The following is a 13,596-nucleotide window of genomic DNA, read 5'->3' as shown; positions in this document are numbered from 1 at the left end:
GATAGAATTTTGCTTCTACTGCCATTCCCTTTGCATGGTCAATTCTCCATTACCTAGCAATGCAGTTCCTCAGGGGAGGGGACAGGTAATTGCCAACCAATAGCAAAGGGGCAGGGAAACCATGACTGAGTCTTCTTCTTCAGGGTACAGCCTTGATAATGATGACAAAATAACTAACGATAACAAAACAGGTCCCAAAATTGTCTCATGGAGTTGAATTCTTTGTGAAGTGGAGGTAATATGGCACTGGAAACATTTCTTAGAAATTCAGGTCCACAAATCTGGTTCAGACCTTGAAGGTGCTCAGTTGGATTGACATCTGGTTACAAAAACTGATTGGGGGTTATTTACCAAAATATTACACCAGGTTTTTGACATAACAAATTTTGTGAATTTTTGTGCTTTTCACCACTTTTGCCACTTTTTAAAAAAAAGTGTGTAGAGCTTAGGCTACTTTCACACTGGCGTTTTGAATTCCGTTTGTGAGATCCGTTTCAGGGATCTCACAAACGGTTCAAAACGGATCAGTTCAGCCCCAATGCATTCTGAATGGATAAGGATCCGTTCAGAATGCATCAGTTTGGATCCGTTCCGCCTCCATTCCGCTCTGGATGCGGACACCAAAGCGCTGCGTGCAGCGTTTTGGTGTCTGCCTGGCAATGCGGAGCCAAACGGATCCGTCCTGACTTACAATGGACAGATCCGTTTTGACTAAGGACCCTTTCACACTTGCGGCAGGACGGATCCTACATGCTGTTCTCCATGTCGGATCTGTCCTTCCGCTATTTCGCCGTGCCGCCGGACCGCCGCTCCGTCCCCATTCCCACATGCATGCAGGACTTTTTAGTCCGGCGGCTTTTGCCGTGCACCGCCGTGCTGCGCCGGAGCTCCGCCCCCATCCCCATTATAGTCAATAGGGACGGAGCGGCGGTCCGGCGGCACGGCGAAATAGCGGAAGGACGTATCCGACATGGTGAACAGCATGTCGGATCCGTCCTGCCGCAAGTGTAAAAGGGCCCTTAGACTTTTTTTGACAGAATAATGCAAACGGATCCGTTCTGAGCGGATACAAGCGTTTGCATTTATAGGTGCGGATCCGTCTGTGCAGATACCAGACGGATCCGCACCGAACGCAGGAAGGAGGCCTGATATATTTACTATAATTTACACCAGAAAAGTGCCATAAATTAGTACTGAAATCTATACCAGCCTGTACAGTACCACCCATGTGCACCAGTGCCTGCCACTTTTCTCTCCAATTGGTCCCCTGAATGGTGGTGACCGCAGATACAGTATATAAGGTCTTTCTACTGGTGGTTTCCAAATCTTTGTATTGCAAACATGGACCTGTGAGGAGCAGTGTTGGCACACAGGTCTGGTGTTACTTTATGTACACCCTAACCTAACCCAATGTACCCCCAAGGTTATGATCATACACAAGATGACAACTTAAATGAAAGCAGTCCAGCAGTATTTGGAATCTACAAGTAGAAAAATGAACAGATCACTGATCTGGACAAACATATGGGCATGCCCAATAAGCCAAAAGATACGCTACATAAAGGTGACCCTTTAAATGTATGTAATTTTAACCCATCAATTTAGGTGGTACTTGTGCAGCGGGCACGGGGTAGACGTCGGCCAGGGGGGTCCCTTTAAGATGTGATAAATGTAATTTTTCGTGACGCCAGTTGCATTTCAGCAATGAGGGACTGGGTCCCCGTAAGTAGATGGTGATAGTGGTACCCAGGTGTAGGAATGCCAGAGTGGGGTAAGGGTTGCCTATAATGTCCCTTTAGGTGTGGCTGTGCACTTGTCACGGTGCTCCTACATGGATATCCTGTAACCCCAGGTGTGGTCGTCCACAGCCGAGCAACTAAAATGTGTAGTAGGTGAAGGTATGATGAAAGAAATGAAGTCCAGACTTGATATAACATTGAACAGTAACTTTACTTGAATAAACTTGCATCAGAAACAATCTTCAGGCTTTTTCTTGGTCATCATCAGGTTTTGGCATAGGTTTTGGCAGACAACCACTCTTAGCTCTGCTACATCTGTTGCTCTTTGGCTCTGCTATGCTGACAGGATTAAATAGAAACTTTTCCTTTCTGCTGAACCTTACTTTCTGTAATCTGGTCTGTCTTTATCTTTATCTGTACCTTTGTCTTTATCTGTATTCTTATCTTTATCCAGGGAACTACACTTCCTGGCTTCTCTGAGGCTCTTTTCTCTGGTTCCAGCAGAGCTAATGGTGCTCCCTTGGACGAGCTCCCTTGCTGCACAACCTCCCTTGGAGAGGGGGTAGGCCAGACTCTGCACACAACCTCTCCCCTAGGAGGGGAAGGCTAGACTGCCCTTCCACTAACTAAACTTTTCCCTCTCTAGAGAGGGCTTGAATGGACAGAAAGGTTCCATTCCAGATAAACTAGCTCTGCCAATAGTGCCGCCATCTGCTGGTGAACCAGATACCTTACATATAACATAATAGTTTCATAGAAATACATATACACATTTTGCAGGATATGAAAATAAATGCATAAGATGACATTGGATCAACCATAGGAGATAGTGGGGGCGCAAAGAGGTGGTAATATCACTCTGGGGTATTACACTTGCAGATCATCTAATGTGTTATGGGGCCTCCTGACTCTCCTCCAATGTTAGATGTCAGGTTAAGACTTGGGCATGTTGGATTTCTTGGGAATATGCTGATGCCGAAGTTGGTACTAGGATTCCTTGGGTCTTCCGGAGAAATAATGTTTAGTGCCCAATCCCTATATCATCAATAAAGTCTAATAAGTTTTGTATGAACAAAATACACTCTACTGGCAAGTGATTAGCTCCAAAGGCAAAGCCAACTGAGATTTTTCTCCTGGACCTTTGTGGCCGACTATGGCTTAAGAGACTTGGCTCAATGGAGGATCTTCTGGTACTCTGGTGGTCCAAAACTGCAACTGACTCTCTGGTCTTTATGAGACACACAAGTAAGCTTGGCCGAGTGTGTATAGTTGAGAGTAGGGGGGTCAGTAGATAAAACTGTCGGCCAAACAAATGTTGAGCCGACGGCTCTCTAATGTGATCAACCATTAGGGTCCATTCACGCGTCCGTAGAATGGGTACGCATCCGTTCTGCAATTCTGCGGAATGTGTGCGGACCCATTCATTCTCAATGGGGACGGAAAGGATGCAGACAGCACACATTTCCGGTACTTCCGGTTCGCGGCTCCCGAAAAAAATAAAACATGTCCTATTTTTGTCTGCAATAGCGGACAAGAATAGGCATTTCTATAGGGGTGCCGGCCCAGTGTATTGCGGATCCGCAATACACTACGGACATGTGAATGGACCCTAATTAGTAGACTTGAGGGTAGACTTTCATGTAGACCTCAGCTGGTTTACAGGTTGGAAAAATGTCATATACAACATATTTCAGCCCTCCTAATTTGGCCAAGACAACACAAATTTTCTTTAGAAATTACAATTCACAAATACATTCAGTTGGGTAACTGAGCACTCTAGGAAAAAAAAGCTCTGCTTTGAATTGAACGCCAGTTACGTCTTCTGTAAATCCCAGGGTTTAGACTGATATTTATAGAAGTTTATTTTCACTGACGTCTCTGACCAGGAATGAATCCGCATCCTCTGCATTAAATCTCCACCGTTATTTTATTTGCATTATGATTATTTTTATGTCCTGAAAATAAAGAGAAAAGCAAGCATGCCTCGACTTCCCAGTATCATGGAGTCTTCCATTGTAATTATATGAAGTTCTCATATTTCGACTTATTGGCTTGGAACTGAGACTAAGAGAGTGATAAAACTGTAGGAAAGCCGAGGAACTCAATTTATGTTCCCATTGCCAATCCATAAAAACGTGAAGAATAACACAATATGATAATGTATTGGAAAATAATTGCGCGCAGGTTCTACTCTTCAGTGCCGAAATAAAAGCCCCATATGATGCCTTTTTTTAATAAGTCGTAAAGCGGGAACGGCCGGTTTTTATAATGTCGATAATGTTTCAGGCAGTAACTAGGAGGCTTACACAGTCCGGGTCTGTCCGTCGATAATCAGCTCTGCTCTCACATCCAGAAACATCTTGATTTTATTTGCTTTTTTTTCCCCTTTAGGCAAGGATGAGGCGAGCAGCTTGGAGGTGACTTGGCCTGACGGCAGGATTTTCACCCGAGGCATCGTTGAAGGGGAAATAAACTCTGTATTGGAAATTGCATATCCTCTTGATGAAGATAGTGTTACTAAACCGACGGCTATAGAGGTGATGTGTTTGTTCCATTTTAGGGTGATAAGGGCACGGCTTTAGAAAGGAAATATTATAAACTTTTTATCTTTTTTTTTGAAGCATGGTAAACGTACTATAGTTGTACTTTTTAATTTTCGAAAATATCATTGATATGCCATGCAGAAATGCAGAGTAACATGATAATGTTCTTTTATAGCAGCTATGAAAATATTTCAACATGGCCGTCATTCCAGAATCCATTGGGGTCTCCAACTTTAAGGATAAATCTGGCTTGTTCCATTATGAAATGTCAATGAGGGATGTTTTCAAAAATCAATGCAAGGTCATATATCCCTACATAACCTATGCAGATCTTCTATCAAGGGGTCTAGGAAAGCTCTTCCTCTAAGCAGTGCCCCCCCCCCCAAAAAAAAAAAAAAATAACAATAGCTGATCTTAGGGAGACCAGCTACAAAAAACACAGTGGAGCCTCATTTGAAAGTCTCAACACAGCGATCCAAAGTGCAAAGCTCCCTCAGAAACAGTGATATAAAATAACCATGGAGCCCCAGTTATGGATCTTCAAGAGTGTTGATCGAGCACCAAAGGTGCTCTAGTAGAACACTTTGGGATGCTTGGGTGCTCTGTAGAGCACCCGAGCACAATGGAAGTCAATGGCAGAAACCGAGCATTAAACCAGGCACCCCTCTGAAGAGTGAAGGGTGCCGGGTCCCACTGAGGTCTATGAAGAAGATCACTGTACGGTGAGGGAATCCACCAGTGTGAATCCGGGGCTTAGGAGTCCCTGCTCTGACTCCATATATAGCTATGTTCATATATGGAGTCAGTGCTTGGGGACACCCAGTGTATTTTAATCTAATTTAGCCTCTTGGCTCTAATGTAGAAGGTTGTGAGTTTAAATCCCGGCAGAAACGTTTCAGAAATAGAGGCTTAATTCAATTCATATATTTTATATATTTTTTAGTAATTGTAAAAAATGTATGGCACAAAATAAATGTGTAATTACAAAAAAAAAAAAAAATTATATATATATATAGAGAGAGAGAGATATAAAGTCCTACTTCTGATATATATATGAATGCATGATATGTGGGAAACTACTACTGATGTTTTAGCCATAATATATTTACATATATTATAATATTATTATATATTTTAAATATATAATATATGTAAATATATTATGGCTAAAAACTTATATATATATATATAAATAAAATTTAGCCTAGATTTCTGAAACGTTTCTGCCAGGATTTGAACTCACAACCTTCTACATTAGAGCCAAGAACCTTAACCACTATGCTATACAGCTACATGTTAACCTGTAGTGAAATATAAAATGATACTTCTGCTGTATAGGAATACTTACTACATGACAATCTACTATGAGGTTTTTCTGACACAGTTTATAATTCAGCTTTATAGCTGAGTGGTTATGGTCCTGGTCCTGGTCTCTAATGTAGAAGGTTGTGAGTTCAAATCCTGGCAGAAACTTTTCAGAAATACAGGCTAAATTACATTTAAATACACTGACTCGAGCATCGCGCTTGAGCACACACTGTATTCGGCTGAACACAGCGATGTGCCGAGCATCGCGATGCTCGAGTCGAACACCAGTTCAGCCGAGCATGCTCGCTCAACACTAGTCTTCAACACATAGGGGCCACTTAATATGGTGGATCTGGTGATATCTATAATGGGGACATCCCTTTGCTTGGTTTTCCTTCCTTTGAGGGATATATGGCTTTCACTGTGTTCAAGACCCATAAGTGGGGCTCCACGGCTTTTCTAAGCACTGCAATGGCAGCTTTTACAGACACCAACATAACAGACGTTGGCTGTAGACTATAATTTTTGGGAGCAAAACCTAGCTGACAATTTAAAGTCACTACAATGTATAGTGCAGCGCATGCAGATCTCTCCAAGTATGTTCCACATTGACGCAGCAGAAATAGACGCATGCACAGTGCATCACTAAGAGCGTTCCTCATAACAGGGAGATTGTGTGTGCAGGATCCAGAATGCACTGCGCAAGCTCAGTAATTGCAGTGCTTTACACAGAGACAATCATACAAAAATCCAGAATGCATGGTGATTGCGGCACTTTATATAGAGAGTTCTTGTAATTTACAATGTAGTCTCCAAGCAAACACAGTTTAATGTGGCATCTGTTAAAATATATGGATATCCATGACATTGGCTGTTATAGAAATGGCATCTTTGAAGACCTCTAATGTCAAGAGTTGCAGTGAACTGGCTCTAGGAGAGTCGTAAATTTGGGATCAGTCTTGCCTAATGGTAGACAACTCCCCAATATGGTCACTATAGACAGTTCTAAGAGGAAGAAGATGCTGATCTCATTAATACAAGTGGTCCATACGGTTCTAACAATAGGTGATATCTAGTACCTACCTTACTGCAAGGTGTAAGTCAAACCTTTTGTATTGAGAGAGCTCAGCATCTGAAAGGCAGTTGCAGTGACTCCGTGGTTCACTGCTAAAGGGTTGATGCTATTGTTTTCTGTTAAAGTTGTCAAATGGTTCATTGCTAAGAGGATTGATGTGTACCAACTATGTATGCAACTTTATTATGCACTATATGCTCCAAAAACTAAATATGGGAGCAAATAATTAATGGGCAGCCTTAATTACAGTTGCTCGTCCTGCCGCCCTGGTTGGGAGTCTTCGGGTGACCAAGCCAGAGAGAAGACATGTTACTGTGTGCTGCTGATAAACAGGCTAAGACAGAAGCCTTGTGTCGGGAACCACCATCTCTGTGAGATTGTGTGCTGCCAGAAAAGCAACTGTACTAAGAATGAACCTCTTAGAGAGAACATTTATAGAAGGTTGAGGAACATTTAAGGGACAGTGTGTGGACTTAGATAGTAAAGGTAATGCACATTTATGACTTTGCTGTCTGTGGTTCGGGTTAATTGCTTCTGAAGCCCACCACACTTCTGAGATGGATTGGCCATCCGTTCTAGGACTGCACCCCACAGTTGAAAAAAGAACTGAGGTCAATTAGGTGGATTGCATACCGTATCAAGGGAGAGACTTAGGAGGGATTATCCTAATGTCTACTTCTATACACAGAGTTTCGGAGAAACCTCACATGTTATATATCTCAGAGCTGTACTTTCAACTTACATTTCCACTATGCCACCCATCATCTGCAGTGAACAGGCAGTTTTTTTGTAATTGCACAGCCGGTCTGGTAATTTCCTCCACCATCCATCGGCCCCTGCACCTCTCCTCCTGCCTTGCACCCTGCCAACTCTCCATCATCAAGGGCACCCCAGCTACAACCAGGCAGGAGCCTCCATGCCCAGGGTATGCCCTAAGGGTAGAAAACAGTGCGCCCCTCCAACCGTGGCCTAGGGGAGAGCCGTGGTGTTGATCAAGCATGCTCAAGTCAGTATATTTAAATGTAATTTAGCATCTATTTCTCAAAAGTTTCTGCCAGGATTTGAGTAGTGATGAGCAGCAGGTGCCATATTCTATTTCGACTAAATTCGCGAATATTCGATAGAATATTCTTTTAATATTGGTCGAAATCGAATATTCGTCATTATTCTAGTTATCGCGATTATTATGCGATTTAAATAATCGCGTATTGCGATTTTAACTTAAGGCTAATTTCCTATTGGTTTGATATCTAGAATTAGCGAAGATGACGAATATGACGAATGTATTCGTCATATTCCTCAAAACGAAGATAACAAAGTATTCTCCATCTTCGTTTTTAGCTACCTATTCGTCAACTTTGCTAATTCTAGCAATCAAATAGGAAGGTTGACTAGAGAGACAGCTAAGTTTAATTCGCTATGCGATTATATTACTTTGCTTTTTAAAAAAAAAAAAATTGAATAGTTAAATACTTGATTATAATAATGATTCTATTTATAAAAAAGAAAAAAAAAGAAAAGTAATATAATTGCATAGCGAATTAAACACAGCTGTCTCTATAGTCACTCTCATCCTCTCCAATCCGCTTTCATCCTCTCCTTCCTATTTGATTGCTAGAATTAGCGAAGTTGACGAATAGGTAGCTAAAAACAAAGATGGAGAATACTTTGTTATCTTCGTTTGGAGGAATATGACGAATACATTCGTCATATTCGCTAATTCTACCAAGCCAACCATAGTAAACCAGGTCCAAGTTGAAATAGCAATGCGATTAATTCAAGTTATAATAATCGAATTTCGATTTCAACTTAACACTGCTATATTCCATATTCGTTAATTCTAGCCTAATATGGAATATAGCAGTGCTAAGTTGAAATCGAAATTCGATTATTATAACATGAATTAATCGAATTGCGATTTCAACATAATTCTCAAATCCGACAGTACATTCTAGTATGGAGACGTTCCCATGGTGATGGGGACGCTACATGAGCACGGAAGTCGTCAGAAGCGGCAATGGGCACTGACTGGAGCAGCCAAGGAAGCAAGGAATCCTAAGGACAGGTAAGAACTACTTTTGGGAAGTGGGAAAGAAAAAAATATAACAATAATAAAAAAAAAGAATATTCGAAATATCGAATTTATAGCACTATATTCGAAATATTCGCGAATTAGCGAAGTGCCGATATTCGCAAAAAAAATTAGATATTCGAATATTCGCGCTCAACACTAGATTTGAGCTCCCAACACCTTGTACATTAGAGGCAAGGATGTTAACCACTACACTATAGAGCTACATGTTAACCTGCACAGAAATATAAAATAAGTCTTCTGCTGAATAGGAATACTTACTACATCAGAAACTACTATGAGATTTTTCTGACACAGTTTAGCATTCAGCTTTATAGCTGAGTGGATAAGGTCCTTGCCTCTAATGTACAACATTCAGAGTTTGAATCCTGGCAGAAACTTTTCAGAAATTAGATTTAAATACACTGGGGTATCCCCAAGCACTGACTCCGTATATGGATATAGCTATATATGGAGTTAGAGCAGGGACTCCTAAGCCAAACTAGAGTCCTGACACCCTCCCCTCTTCAGAGCAGGGGGTGCCTGGGGTTCTCGCATTGACTTCTATTGTGCTCGGGTGCGCGGTAGAACACCTGAGCATCGCAAAGTGTTCTACTCGAGCACACGAGCACTTTGGTGCTCGATCAACACTAGAGAGCCGCAGTTCAAGTAGCCACTGTGAGGATTCCGACCCCCCATCCCCATTATTGCCACCACAGCCGCTTTCATCCTCTCTAATCCGCCAGTGCACCTTCCCCCTGCAGGCTACGCTCACTGCACAGAGATTACTCTGTCTCTTGGTCAAAGAGGGTTCATGGGAGTTTTTGATATTATTATTATTATTATTATTATTATTAATATTATATTTTGAAAAGTGTACCCAATAGAAGTAGGAAGTGCATGCGGTAACAAGGACCTAATCTGCAGTTCTCCAGATAAATGTCCAAATATATTATATGGAAGCCTCAGAACATCTAATTCTACAAACATTTATTATTTACCCATCGCAAAGAAGCAATGTCGTTGTCAAGCCTTGTATAGAACTGAAACCTAACCTACTTGTAATGGGTGAATCTTCATTGACTCAAATGTACTAAGGCAGGGGTCAGCAACCTTCGGATCTCCAGCTGTTCTGAAACTACAACTCCCAGCATGCTCCACTAATTTCTATGATATGAGAGTTCTGAGAAGAGCAGAGCAATTATGCATGCTGGAAGTTGTAATTTCGCAACACCTGGAGTGCCAGAGGTTGCCTACCCTAGGGCTTCCATGTAAAATTCTTGGACTTGACAGCATTTCTTCCCTTATTTTCCCCCTCATATTAAAATGGGAACATATATATTAAAAAAAGTAGTTTCTCTGTGTCCTAGTAGATAAGCCATGTCACCCCTCCTCACTCCTCGTCTTGTGTCCGTCTGTAAAACAACTGGATGCAGTAGGAGCCTCCTCCTGTCATTAGTAGAATGCGAAGATTGTTAAACCCCACTCCCTATCAGTTTCCCATCTACAAAATGGAACAAATGAGTAGAAAATGAACCCTTGCTTTTGCTGCAAGATTTCTACAAGACAGGTTGGTTCAGAAACGTGCAGATATTGCTGCAGACCGATAAATAATGCAGACGTTAATACATGTTGTTTGATTTTCATCATCCATTTCAAGGGTCAGTGTTCCTTTAAGTAGCTTTCAGCAAGTCCATATGCTGCTGCAATCCAAAGGTCTCGAGGTCCCACCTATGTCATCATCTAATGCCTTGCATAGTAGGATAAACTCAGCTTAGTAAAGACATTAGGTTAGACATAACTATAACTAATATGTTCTTAAAATGGCTAAAAAATAGTGTTTTTGCTGAAACAGAGAGATATATGAATGAATGGAAAAGGTTTTAGTCTTTTCGCTCCGCACAGAGGTCAAAGAAATGACTTTTTCATGCAGCTAATCACTTGACTAAATAAAACTGGGAAAGAAATTGCCTTTTGATCTTTTTCAATATGACAAAAATGATTATAATTAGCTTTTTACCTCATTTATCTTTTTTTGAACAGTGCGGCCAGGGCTTCTCGGTGAATGAAAATGGACATTGCGGAGGTAAATGAGGCTTTAATGTGCTTGAAAATAACACACCTGGATTATAAAAGTAAATGTCATTCCTGCCTGGATGCCCAGTAAGAAAACATTTGGGATAAAAAAGCGCATAATAATCCATCTCTTTTGCTGAATAGTTTTTTTGAGACAACTGACAAATCTGCATAAAATGATTGGTTCTGTGCATTCCAGGGCCTGAGGCTTAGGGGTTATTTTTTTGTTTTTAAGTAAATCAGTTTGTATTTTTCAGTACATATTTTACAATCCTGGAAGATAGTAGAACCAATATGGACAGTAGGTTAAAAACAACAATCTAGTTCTGTATTTCTCAAACTTCTGTGTCCTCCACGGACAAAACAAGATCAATCTGGCTTTAGCCATGATCAAGTGCTCCCTTTACCAGCCCAGAGCCTCCATTTCCAAGCTACAGAGGTCCCAGGTAACAGCCACTGTGTCCCAGTCACAGACATTGCAATCCAGTGACTCACCAGAGACAGTGGCCCAGATTAGCTTATGTGTCTGCGCCAAAAATCTGTCTAAAAAGTGGCACAATTTGGAGCAAATAGGGTTTATGCACTTTTTTGCCAACATGCTCAGCAAGGAAGGGGCTTAACAGAAAGGCATGGGAATTTAAAGGAAACAAAGGGTGGCTTTAAATGCACTATTTTGCACCAAAATTGTGCCACAATTTTGCCTCAAAGTAATCCAACCAATAGTTGGTATAACATCAGAGAAAAGTGTCTATCCTTGCATTGCATTTATTCTCCAGCCTGAGTCACTGTGATAAATCTGGTGCAGATCTAGACAGTCTAAGCTTATGCCATCTTTAGGATTAGTAAATCTACGCCAATGTCCCCAGTCTATTCCAAGAAGGAAGTTAATTTGTAAGTTCTCGCTTCTGTTCCAGTCTTCTAAGGAGAATGTCTTCCAGGATGAAGAGCTATGTACTGCTGCTCCACACCAATGTCATCTTTGCATTATTGCCAGACCACCCTTATGATTTTCACCCTTATAATTACAATGTTTAACTAAGCAGTGGCACCCACCATCCTGATGGGAGGGCTCATCGTGATGCCCTCCTTTGAGGATCACAAGATTATCCTCACAACTGAGGACAGTCAGTGACTTAAGGCTTAGGTTCTCAGAATGACTTGGTCTCCAAACCTTTATGACCAGCTACAGGGAGTTATGCCACTTGACAACCAGACATGGGGCTCAACCTCTGGGAAATCTATGGATAAGTAGTCACAATTGGGCTCAACAGAGAGAGAACTTTCCCACTGGGTCTCCAGGAGATTGGTTACTTGGTCACAGGAAACTAGACTTTCAAATTATTTTTCATGGTTTAATATTGCTATATTGCAGGGTAAGGTCATTATGGTTGGTCTCCACTTTTGAATCATCAGTTGCTATTAAGTCTAGCCTGATAAAATGCCCTGGCACAATGGTAATCTATAAATTTCTGTGTTTTTGTAGATACTGATGAGTGCATACAGTTCCCATTCGTTTGTCCTAGGGAGAAGCCCATTTGTATCAACACATATGGAGGCTACAAATGTCGTCCCAACAGGAGATGCAACCGTGGCTTTGAGCCAAATGAAGATGGCACAGCTTGTGTTGGTATGAACAATGGATGGTTTTAAAAGGGCTTACCGTAACTCAAAATTTTATAATAGGGTATATCAAAATGGTTTTTTTTAACTGGTCATGAGGATTCAAGATGTTTTTGTACTAGAAATTGTCCTAGTATAGAAAATAAAACCATACTTTGGAGTAATAAAATAGCCTGTGAATGCTTTTATGGAATTATTCATACTTAGTGGTCCACAGATTGACTATGGGACCTCGTCTCCATTATGACTAATAGATGTGGCAGTACTAACACTAGTGGAGGACGTGGTCATGTGATGATGCTTTAGGTGATCAATGGAGGTCACTCTTACTAACAAGTCTTTGTTCTTCTCTCTTTTCCACCCCTCCCTCACATTTTCCACAACCCAATGCTTTCCTGTTCCTTGTAATATGCTATCTTCGGGATGTCACTGCCATGCAATCAGCTCAGGTGGCCTACTTTGGATCCTATCCTTCTTCAGCCTCCAGGTTTCAACCACACTTCTTGCACTCTTCAGCAATGCTGCTAGTCCTCAGATTATATTTCCACATATGCTCTCTCTGAGTGGTTCGGCCACAATAAAGGCTTTCTGTGCTTGGTTTCTTGCAACTTATACAGTATCTGAAAAGACTGTCAGCCAAGCTGCTCCGCTCTGGGTCTGGGAACCAGATGACCCTGCTCCAAACATGCCGGAAAGAACTTTGTCTGAAAGCTTAGAGTGAATAGTGATATTTTCGTAAAATCAAGTTGTTTGTTAATATGTCATGCATGTTTTCTGAGAAAACTGAAGAGAAATCCCATTCGAGCCCTTGCTAAAGACACGCTCAAGTATCCAGTGTAAATTCATGTTTTATATTTGACTTCCGATTTTTTTTATATGTTGCCCAAAAAAAATTTTTTGTTAACTTTTTGCTGCAAGAGAAGCCAATAGAGTGGCGCATGGCAGGCCCTCCTGGCCGGGAAATGGTTGGTCCCAGCTGCACCCTGTAAACTGATATGACACCATTTTTGCAGAGTTGGCCTGCCTGGTCTGTGCTTTTAATGCTCTCAGTCCTTGCAAAGGAAGAAGCCTTATCTCATTTCTGTAATTATTTATTTATTTTTAATGAAAAGAAATGTCAACTTTTTTGGAGTCTTCCAGTCATCGGTCTGAAAATATATTAGA

The 13,596-nt window shown here is 41.3% G+C and overlaps 1 protein-coding gene across 1 annotated transcript in view; it reads left to right on the top strand.

Moving 5' to 3' along the window:
• CRTAC1 (cartilage acidic protein 1) overlaps nucleotides 1-12,615 on the top strand; it is a 603,594-nt gene extending 590,979 nt beyond the window's left edge. Inside the window, exons 12-14 of the mRNA XM_040437595.1 lie at nucleotides 4,131-4,276; nucleotides 10,780-10,822; nucleotides 12,296-12,615. Of these exons, the coding sequence (XP_040293529.1) occupies nucleotides 4,131-4,276; nucleotides 10,780-10,822; nucleotides 12,296-12,462 (356 nt within the window). The 3' untranslated portion in view covers nucleotides 12,463-12,615. The remainder of the gene's footprint in view (nucleotides 1-4,130; nucleotides 4,277-10,779; nucleotides 10,823-12,295) is intronic.
• The last annotated feature ends 981 nt before the right edge of the window (nucleotides 12,616-13,596 follow it).

This window comes from Bufo bufo, chromosome 6 (genome assembly GCF_905171765.1).
Source record: "Bufo bufo chromosome 6, aBufBuf1.1, whole genome shotgun sequence".
NCBI classification, from domain to species: domain Eukaryota; kingdom Metazoa; phylum Chordata; class Amphibia; order Anura; family Bufonidae; genus Bufo; species Bufo bufo.
Note: the sequence above shows the minus strand (reverse complement) of the source record. Positions and strands in the feature narration are given on the sequence as shown.